The sequence below is a fragment of the Nerophis ophidion genome, linkage group LG24, assembly GCF_033978795.1.
Source record: "Nerophis ophidion isolate RoL-2023_Sa linkage group LG24, RoL_Noph_v1.0, whole genome shotgun sequence".
NCBI lineage: Eukaryota > Metazoa > Chordata > Actinopteri > Syngnathiformes > Syngnathidae > Nerophis > Nerophis ophidion.
Window position 1 is genome coordinate 41174908 of NC_084634.1, and position 12263 is coordinate 41187170.

The 12263-nt window shown below is 36.8% G+C and overlaps 1 protein-coding gene across 1 annotated transcript in view; it reads right to left on the reverse strand.

Annotated features, from left to right (window-relative positions):
• Positions 1-12263, reverse strand: part of LOC133542212 (D-glutamate cyclase, mitochondrial-like) — a 107051-nt gene that overhangs the window by 56729 nt on the left and 38059 nt on the right. The window contains exons 4-7 of the mRNA XM_061886108.1: positions 10983-11048; positions 1659-1794; positions 1407-1551; positions 1199-1321 (exon numbers count right to left, since the gene is read on the reverse strand). Of these exons, the coding sequence (XP_061742092.1) occupies positions 1199-1321; positions 1407-1551; positions 1659-1794; positions 10983-11048 (470 nt within the window). The remainder of the gene's footprint in view (positions 1-1198; positions 1322-1406; positions 1552-1658; positions 1795-10982; positions 11049-12263) is intronic.

Genomic DNA, 12263 nt, shown 5'->3' on the forward strand with positions numbered 1-12263 from the left:
CTTACATCATGTGTTGTCTTCATTATAACACTTATACAAGACTTTTAAAGTCATTTTGATAGTAGGCTAATATAACTAATATAGACACTTACATCATGTGTTGTCTTCATTATAACACTTATATAAGACTTTTAAAGTCATTTTGATAGTAGGCTAATATAACTAATATAGACACTTACATCATGTGTTGTCTTCATTATAACACTTATATAAGACTTTTAAAGTCATTTTGATAGTAGGCTAATATAGACACTAACATCATGTGTTGTCTTCATTATAACACTTATATAAGACTTTTAAAATCAATTTGATAGTAGGCTAATATAGACACTTACATCATGTGTTGTCTTCATAATAACACTTATTTTAAGACTTTTAAAGTCATTTTGATAGTAGGCTAATACAGACACTTACATCATGTGTTGTCTTCATTATAACACTTGTATAAGACTTTTAAAGTCATTTTGATAGTAGGCTAATATAGACACTTACATCATGTGTTGTCTTCATTATAACACTTGTATAAAACTTTTAAAGTCATTTTGATAGTAGGCTAATATAGACACTTACATCATGTGTTGTCTTCATTATAACACGTATATAAGACTTTTAAAGTCATTTTGATAGTAGGCTAATATAGACACTTACATCATGTGTTGTCTTCATTATAACACTTGTATAAGACTTTTAAAGTCATTTTGATAGTAGGCTAATATAGACACTTACATCATGTGTTGTCTTCATTATAACACTTATATAAGACTTTTAAAGTCATTTTGATAGTAGGCTAATATAGACACTTACATCATGTGTTGTCTTCATTATAACACTTATTTAAGGTGTTTAATTTTTTGGGGCTCCAGACAGATTAGTGTTTCGCATTTTTGGTCCAATATGGCTTTTTCAACGTTTTGGGTTACCGACCCGTGCAGTACACAAACATGCACTCGTATTTTAGTTTTACGAAATGATTCATGACAGTGTTTGTTTTTGACAATTGTCTATTGAAGTGCGTTAAGTTTGAATTGACCTGTGTTTATCCTAAAAAAAACAAAATGGTTTGGTTGAGCTTCCAGCTGATGTTCTCCTGGTTCAAAGATGCAGATTTTGTAGTATAATGATAGTGTTGGTTATCAGTTACCATAGCAACACAGATGCTGACATATGCATGTAAGTGTTGTACTTAAGTGAGACTGACTGCTGCTGATTATGGCTTCCACAGCCGTCACACCGCAGGCCCAGAAGACGGGGACATCCGCAGGCTGCAACTCAACTGGACCCCCATAATCTGGTCTGGACAGATCCTGAATGCCCAGCAGGTCTGACCATGCAGAGTCAAGATGTACATATGTTTCAAACAATACATCCTGTCATCTTAAAATCGTAACGCAAAGTGTTGTTTGTACCCGCATCCCCGATGTGCACAGGGGCTCCATGTGGGTTCTGGTGCGTGACTTGGACCGCTGCCTGGAGTCTACTCGGTGGGATTGGACACATGGACACCACGAGAGGGCAGCTGAAAACACCGGCTTGAATGCAGGGAACTGCAGTCTGGACAAAGACGTGTAATCACCATCACGGATAGGACCTTTCCTATTTGCAAGTGGTTCCAAATAACCCGATGAGAAGCAGAAGAGAACATGTGTTCCATGCCATACCTTGTACATGCTGGCCTTCCTGACTACGGCCAGAGCTTTCTTCAGGCCGGCCTCAAGGCCAAAGCTACAGCCCAGATAGAAACACACCATGTCTGACCACTTCACTTCAAGCCCAGATGACTGTTGCGATGCACTCCTAGAAACATTTAGAATGCATTCAAAGAATTACGCTGGTACCTCGGGATAGAAGTTCTTCTTACTTTTCCGGGAAACATTTTTGCTGTCCCGGCTAATAGTTCTGCCTCAGGTTTGCAAGCAAAGATTTGTGTTGCTAGTTGGTGTAGCAAATGCCACAATTAACCTCGTAAGATTTGACCAAAACATTCAGTCTTGCTCGCAAGCCTTGGCTGACATCAGGCCTGGGCAATTATCTGGACTCAAGAGGGGGTTAGGTTTAGAGAACAAAAATGTGTCTGGGGGCCGGTATGTCTATGTTTAGGAACACTAATACAAAACCTCAAAATAATGGCCGACTGACTGCTAAAAACATGACAGACCACCTTAAAAAAAGGAATGGAATTTAATTTTTTTTAACTGAATGAGATACCCAGAATAGACTTGAAAATAAAGACTGTTACAATATTAACTATAAAGGATAAAACACTGAATATTGAAAACATGAGAACGTCACACCCTCCTCCGTCCACATATTTTACGATCAAGCGTAACGCAAGAAACACAGTGAAATATGAACATGAAGGGTAAATAACCTGACCTACAATCTGATATATGTGATCTATCACTAAGCTTTAAAATCTCCTTCCGCGTCTGTCCCTGACACCCACATTTCACTCTGGAAACACTCTGTGGAAACACTCCCCACCCACACTGCTTGGTGCCTCCTCTGAGCTGCTGGGACTTACATGACCATAGTAACTCATTACATGACCATAGTAACTCATTACATGACCATACTAACTCATTACATGACCATAGTAACTCATTAGATGACCATAGTAACTCATTACATGACCATACTAACTCATTAGATGACCATAGTAACTCATTACATGACCATAGTAACTCATTACATGACCATACTAACTCATTAGATGACCATAGTAACTCATTAGATGACCATAGTAACTCATTACATGACCATAGTAACTCATTACATGACCATATTAACTCATTACATGACCATAGTAACTCATTACATGACCATAGTAACTCATTACATGACCATAGTAACTCATTACATGACCATACTAACTCATTAGATGACCATAGTAACTCATTACATGACCATAGTAAGTGATTACATGACCATAGTAACTCATTACATGACCATAGTAACTCATTACATGACCATACTAACTCATTAGATGACCATAGTAACTCATTACATGACCATAGTAACTCATTACATGACCATAGTAACTCATTACATGACCATAGTAACTCATTACATGACCATAGTAACTCATTACATGACCATAGTAACTCATTACATGACCCTACTAACTATTTACATGACCATATCAACTCATTAGATGACCATAGTAACTCATTACATGACCATACTAACTATTTACATGACCATATCAACTCATTAGATGACCATAGTAACTCATTACATGACCATACTAACTATTTACATGACCATAGGAACTCATTAGATGACCATAGTAACTCATTAGAATATCATAGTAACTCATTACATGACCATAGTAACTCATTACATGACCATAGTAACTCATTAGAATATCATAGTAACTCATTACATGACCATAGTAACTCATTACATGGCCATAGTAAGTAATTAGATGACCATAGTAACTCATTACATGACCATAGTAACTCATTAGATGGCCATAGCAACTAACTAGATGACCATAGTAACTCATTAGATGACCATAGTAACTCATTACATGACCATAGTAACTCATTACATGACCATACTAACTCATTAGATGACCATAGTAACTCATTACATGACCATAGTAACTCATTACATGACCATAGTAACTCATTACATGACCATAGTAACTCGTTACATGACCATAGTAACTCATTACATGACCCTACTAACTATTTACATGACCATATCAACTCATTAGATGACCATAGTAACTCATTACATGACCATACTAACTATTTACATGACCATATCAACTCATTAGATGACCATAGTAACTCATTACATGACCATACTAACTATTTACATGACCATAGGAACTCATTAGATGACCATAGTAACTCATTAGAATATAATAGTAACTCATTACATGACCATAGCAACTCATTAGATGACCATAGTAACTCATTAGAATATCATAGTAACTCATTACATGACCATAGTAACTCATTACATGGCCATAGTAAGTAATTAGATGACCATAGTAACTCATTACATGACCATAGTAACTCATTAGATGGCCATAGCAACTAACTAGATGACCATAGTAACTCATTAGATGACCATAGTAACTCATTAGATGACCATAGTAACTCATTACATGACCATAGTAACTCATTATATGACCATAGTAAGTAATTAGATGACCATAGTAACTCATTACATGACCATACTAACTATTTACATGACCATAGCAACTCATTAGATGACCATAGTAACTCATTAGAATATCATAGTAACTCATTACATGACCATAGTAACTCATTAGATGACCATAGTAACTCATTACATGGCCATAGTAAGTAATTACATGACCATAGTAACTCATTACATGACCATAGTAACTCATTAGATGGCCATAGCAACTAACTAGATGACCATAGTAACTCATTAGATGACCATAGTAACTCATTAGATGACCATAGTAACTCATTACATGACCATAGTAACTCATTAGATGACCATAGTAACTCATTACATGACCATAGTAACTCATTACATGACCATAGTAAGTAATTAGATGACCATAGTAACTCATTACATGACCATAGTAACTCAATATGTGACCATAGCAACTAATTAGTGTCACATCTATGGATCATGTTTTGTTTTGTCATGTTATGTTTTTGGACAATCAGTCACGTTTTGCACTTCCTGGTTTTGTTTGTTTCCATGCCAACCTCATTAGTTTTCACCTGTCACGTCCCTGTTCTCAGCCTCACCTGTTTTCACTAATCATCACAGCTATTTAAGTCACTCTTTTTCTTGTCTTCGACCTGGGATCTTCTCACATGTGCACGCACCCTATCCATGCTGTTCAAACCTCCACGTCCTCGCCCAGTTTCATGCCGAGTAAGTTTATGTATTTATGCCACAGTGCTATTTTTGTTTTGTATGTTCATAGTTCATTCATGCCAATCGAGCAAGTGTTTTTGTTTCCTGTGTATATTTTGTAGCCAAGTTTTATACCTCCTTGTGAGCGCCCTTAGTTTGATTATTTTTGATAACAGTGTTTGTTTATTTAATAAATCATGTACCTGAATTCATGCCTGACTCGTCCCACATCATCCTTGCATTGAGGAAGCACAAACATCCACAGCCCAAGCTTGACAATTAGATGGCCATAGTAAGTCATTACATGACCATAGTAACTCATTAGATGACCATAGTAACTCATTACATGACCATAGTAACTCATTAGATGACCATAGTAACTCATTACATGACCATAGTAACTCATTAGATGACCATAGTAACTCATTACATGACCATAGTAAGTCATTACATGACCATAGTAACTCATTAGATGACCATAGTAACTCATTACATGACCATAGTAACTCACTAGATGACCATAGTAACTCATTGGATGGCCATAGTAACTCATTAGATGACCATAGTAAGTAATTACATGACCATAGTAACTCATTAGATGACCATAGTAAGTAATTACATGACCATAGTAACTCATTGGATGGCCATAGTAAGTAATTAGATGACCATAGTAACTCATTAGATGACCATAGTAAGTAATTACATGACCATAGTAACTCATTGGATGGCCATAGTAATTAGATGACCATAGTAACTCATTAGATCACCATAGTAAGTAATTACATGACCATAGTAACTCATTGGATGGCCATACTAATTAGATGACCATAGTAACTCATTAGATCACCATAGTAAGTAATTACATGACCATAGTAAGTCATTACATGACCATAGTAACTCATTGGATGGCCATAGTAACTCATTAGATGACCATAGTAACTCATTACATGACCATAGTAACTCATTAGATGACCATAGTAACTCATTACATGACCATAGTAACTCATTGGATGGCCATAGTAACTCATTAGATGACCATAGTAAGTAATTACATGACCATAGTAACTCATTAGATGACCATAGTAAGTAATTACATGACCATAGTAACTCATTGGATGGCCATAGTAAGTAATTAGATGACCATAGTAACTCATTAGATGACCATAGTAAGTAATTAGATGACCATAGTAACTCATTGGATGGCCATAGTAATTAGATGACCATAGTAACTCATTAGATCACCATAGTAAGTAATTACATGACCATAGTAACTCATTGGATGGCCATAGTAATTAGATGACCATAGTAACTCATTAGATCACCATAGTAAGTAATTACATGACCATAGTAAGTCATTACATGACCATAGTAACTCATTTGATGGCCATAGTAACTCATTAGATGACCATAGTAAGTAATTAGATGACCATAGTAACTCATTACATGACCATAGTAACTCATTACATGACCATAGTAACTCATTGGATGGCCATAGTAATTAGATGACCATAGTAACTCATTAGATCACCATAGTAAGTAATTACATGACCATAGTAAGTCATTACATGACCATAGTAACTCATTAGATGACCATAGTAAGTAATTACATGACCATAGTAACTCATTGGATGGCCATAGTAAGTAATTAGATGACCATAGTAACTCATTAGATGACCATAGTAAGTAATTACATGACCATAGTAACTCACTGGATGGCCATAGTAATTAGATGACCATAGTAACTCATTAGATCACCATAGTAAGTAATTACATGACCATAGTAACTCATTACATGACCATAGTAAGTCATTACATGACCATAGTAACTCATTAGATGACCATAGTAACTCATTACATGACAATAGTAACTCACTAGATGACCATAGTAACTCATTGGATGGCCATAGTAAGTAATTAGATGACCATAGTAACTCATTAGATGACCATAGTAAGTAATTACATGACCATAGTAACTCATTGGATGGCCATAGTAATTAGATGACCATAGTAACTCATTAGATCACCATAGTAACTCATTACATGACCATAGTAACTCATTAGACGACCATAGTAACTCATTAGATGACCATAGTAACTCAGTAGATGACCATAGTAACTCACTAGATGACCATAGTAACTCATTGGATGGCCATAGTAAGTAATTACATGACCATAGTAACTCATTAGATGACCATAGTAACTCAGTAGATGACCATAGTAACTCACTAGATGACCATAGTAACTCATTAGATAACCATAGTAACTCATTAGATGACCATAGTAACTCATTAGATCACCATAGTAAGTAATTACATGACCATAGTAACTCATTAGATGACCATAGTAACTCATTAGATGACCATAGTAACTCAGTAGATGACCATAGTAACTCACTAGATGACCATAGTAACTCATTAGATAACCATAGTAACTCATTAGATGACCATAGTAACTCATTAGATCACCATAGTAACTCATTACATGACCATAGTAACTCATTAGATGACCATAGTAACTCATTACATGACCATAGTAACTCATTAGATGACCATAGCAACTAATTAGATGACCATAGTAACTCATTAGATGACCATAGCAACTCATTAGATGGCCATAGTAACTCATTAGATGACCATAGTAACTCATTAGATGACCATAGCAACTCATTAGATGACCATAGCAACTCATTAGATGACCATAGCAACTAATTAGATGACCATAGTAACTCATTAGATGACCATAGCAACTCATTGGCCATAGTAACTCATTAGATGACCATAGTAACTCATTAGATGACCATAGCAACTCATTAGATGACCATAGTAACTCATTGGATGGCCATAGTAAGTAATTAGATGACCATAGTAACTCATTAGATGACCATAGTAAGTAATTACATGACCATAGTAACTCATTGGATGGCCATAGTAATTAGATGACCATAGTAACTCATTAGATCACCATAGTAACTCATTACATGACCATAGTAACTCATTAGACGACCATAGTAACTCATTAGATGACCATAGTAACTCAGTAGATGACCATAGTAACTCACTAGATGACCATAGTAACTCATTGGATGGCCATAGTAAGTAATTACATGACCATAGTAACTCATTAGATGACCATAGTAACTCAGTAGATGACCATAGTAACTCACTAGATGACCATAGTAACTCATTAGATAACCATAGTAACTCATTAGATGACCATAGTAACTCATTAGATCACCATAGTAAGTAATTACATGACCATAGTAACTCATTAGATGACCATAGTAACTCATGAGATGACCATAGTAACTCAGTAGATGACCATAGTAACTCACTAGATGACCATAGTAACTCATTAGATAACCATAGTAACTCATTAGATGACCATAGTAACTCATTAGATGACCATAGTAACTCATTACATGACCATAGTAACTCATTAGATGACCATAGTAACTCATTACATGACCATAGTAACTCATTAGATGACCATAGCAACTAATTAGATGACCATAGTAACTCATTAGATGACCATAGCAACTCATTAGATGGCCATAGTAACTCATTAGATGACCATAGTAACTCATTAGATGACCATAGCAACTCATTAGATGACCATAGCAACTCATTAGATGGCCATAGTAACTCATTAGATGACCATAGTAACTCATTAGATGGCCATAGTAACTCATTAGATGACCATAGTAACTCATTAGATGACCATAGCAACTCATTAGATGACCATAGCAACTCATTAGATGGCCATAGCAACTAACTAGATGACCATAGTAACTAACTAGATGACCATAGTAACTCATTAAATGACCATAGTAACTAATTACATTACCATATTAACGAAAAGATGATTGCACATCATAATGGCAGCTACGCTTTCTTTCTTAAACATCTCAAACAATTATTTAGGAATGTCCGGTGGGCCTGATTGAAAATCTTAAGGGGCCGCATGTGGCCCCCGGGCCTACATTTGCCCAGCGCTGTATTACAGCGAAAGCTCGACATCACTTTGTTTTTACAACCGTCTGTAAAAGTAAATGTAAAAGACTGTGCTAAGAAGATGATGTTCATTTAAGGGGCTGTTTGTGATTGTGTTAAAACTGCTTTTTACAATTACTGAGCGTTATCCGGCTTGAATAAAAGGATTGGTGTTTAAGGTGGTCACTCACCTGCACACATACCTACAAAAACAGTCCGAGAGAAGCAACGAAGAATTTGCAGCCATGTTGTTGTTGTTATGACAAAATATATTTTCAATGGTTAACCCTTTCAAATAGTCGCTCTCTCAGAAACATGTCTCCATGCTACAAAAACAATATAAACATAGACAGAACCAACAAGAACGGAGGATGAGGAGCTTGGTAGGTGATGAAGACCCTGAACTAACAAGTGGTAAAAAAACATGTCATTTGGTATTGATCCAAATTACATCAATAGCAAATTCCCACCTAGGCCTTCAGTGATGTCCTACTTAGTCCCACTTCAAAATGCCATCATTGATGTGGCCGCGGACCAGGGCTGGAGAAATACTACACAGAAACACACCTGAGCACTGCTGGCCATTCAATCACCTCCATTTGTCACCAGGGTACAAAACGGGCTATTTAATGGCACAATAAATGTGCATCGGAGGTGGTACTGTCAAAACTAAAATAATTGTAAAAAACACATCGAGTGTAAAAAAATATATTTGAACTCACAATTTGTAGCGGCTCTTTGATGCCGTATAAGCCATTGGTACCGCTTGTAGTTGGTTGATTCAAGTGGACAGCTTAACTCCTTTCTGGGATCGGCAGACCTCGTTTCACAAGATCTAGTTTCTCTGTAAATATCCATCTCGCAAATTTATATCTAGCACCTAATCAACGTTTTGCTCTGCTTCTTTTTTGGTTAAAAAAGTGAGTGCCGCTGATTTCTCCGCTGGCCGGGTATGGCCCCTTTCTGCGTTCCTAAATCACAACTTGTGATTGGATACTTGGCAGTGACAAGTGAATATCCATTCACAGTCACTTTCAACGTAAACTACCTAGATGGGCGACTGTCAACAACTTGTGATCTGATCGCCTATCACAACTGTCTATCAACTGTATGTCCTTCGTTTGTAAAACCACACAGACGTCGCTAATGTTGGTTCTGAAGGCTTCTGGCAGAATTCATCCAGCGCTGGCAACAAGTTCGCCAAATTCTGATTGGATAAAAGCTCTAACTTAAAAAACAGTAGCACTGGAGCCTAATAGATGGATAGCACTTCGTTGATTCCTTCAGGAAAATTAAAAATATGACATGAAGAGAATATGATGACAACTTTTATATCCATCCATCCATTTTCTACCGCTTATTCCCTTTTCGGGACGCGGGGGGTGCTGGCGCCTATCTCAGCTACAATCGGGCAAAAGGCGAGTTACACCCTGGACAAGTCGCCACCTCATCGCAGACAACTTTTATATACGTATGGAAAGTCATTTAAAAATAAAATTAACTTTGATCAATTTATGATCATGATTTATGTTAGGCTAGCAGAGAAGGCACACCACTGCTTAGAACCTAGAACCATTGAAATACTTCTTGATTAAACCTTAAATGTATTGATCAGCTGTTTCTATAAGAAGTCCTAAGTGAAGTGCTGAAAAGTTGGAGGACTGGATTGAGGCAGGTAATATTTGCAGCGTTACCTGAGGCAGGTAATGTTTGCAGCGTTACCTGAGGCAGGTAATGTTTGCAGCGTTACCTGAGGCAGGTAATGTTTGCAGCGTTACCTGAGGCAGGTAATGTTTGCAGCGTTACCTGAGGCAGGTAATATTTGCAGCGTTACCTGAGGCAGGTAATATTTGCAGCGTTAACTGAGGCAGGTAATATTTGCAGCGTTACCTGAGGCAGGTAATGTTTGCAGCGTTACCTGAGGCAGGTAATGTTTGCAGCGTTACCTGAGGCAGGTAATATTTGCAGCGTTACCTGAGGCAGGTAATATTTGCAGCGTTAACTGAGGCAGGTAATATTTGCAGCGTTACCTGAGGCAGGTAATATTTGCAGCGTTACCTGAGGCAGGTAATATTTGCAGCGTTACCTGAGGCAGGTAATATTTGCAGCGTTACCTGAGGCAGGTAATATTTGCAGCGTTACCTGGCTGAAACACTGGAGTTCTGCAGGCTGGAGACATTTTCCAGCAGAACACCGCCTTGATAGATTCTGTATTGGGAAGATGGATACACAGAAGAAGTTATTCATTTCAGCTGTCACATTTCACACCTGAAGTCACCTGTCACATTTCACACCTGAAGTCACCTGTCACATTTCACACCTGAAGTCACCTGTCACATTTCACAGCAACACAAGGATGCTTATTACAGTGTTATTATGCTCTTTTTATTCATGCCTACTGCTCCATTTTTCATCTTTTTTGCTGGGTGTTTTTTTGTAAAAGGTCATTCCTCCAGTGTGCCGCGGGGCCAAAAACTAAACTAGCCGCAGGACGGAATGGCCTATACACACTACTATTATACACACTGCTCCTATACACACTACTCCTATACACACTACTATTATACACACTGCTCCTATACACACTACTCCTATACACACTACTATTATGAACACTACTATTATACACACTACTATTATACACACTAATCCTATACACACTACTATTATACACACTACTTCTATACACACTACTCCTATACACACTACTATTATACACACTACTATTATACACACTGCTCCTATACACACTACTATTATACACACTGTTCCTATACACACTACTCCTATACACACTACTATTATACACACTACTATTATACACACTACTCCTATACAAACTACTATTATACACACTATTATACACACTGCTCCTATACACACTACTATTATACACACTACTCTTATACACACTAGTATTATACACACTACTATTATACACACTGCTCCTATACATACTACTCCTATACACACTACTATTATACACACTACTCCTATACACACTACTCCTATACACACTACTATTATACACACTACTCCTATACACACTACTATTATACACACTACTATTATACACACTGCTCCTATACACACTACTATTATACACACTGCTCCTATACACACTTCTATTATACACACTACTATTATACACACTACTCCTATACACACTACTATTATACACACTACTCATATACACACTACTATTATACACACTACTATTATACACACTGCTCCTATACACACTACTATTATACACACTACTATTATACACACTACTCCTATACACACTACTATTATACACACTACTATTATAGACACTGCTCCTATACACACTACTATTATACACACTACTCCTATACACTTTACTATCATACACACTACTATTATACACACTGCTCCTATACACACTACTATTATACACAC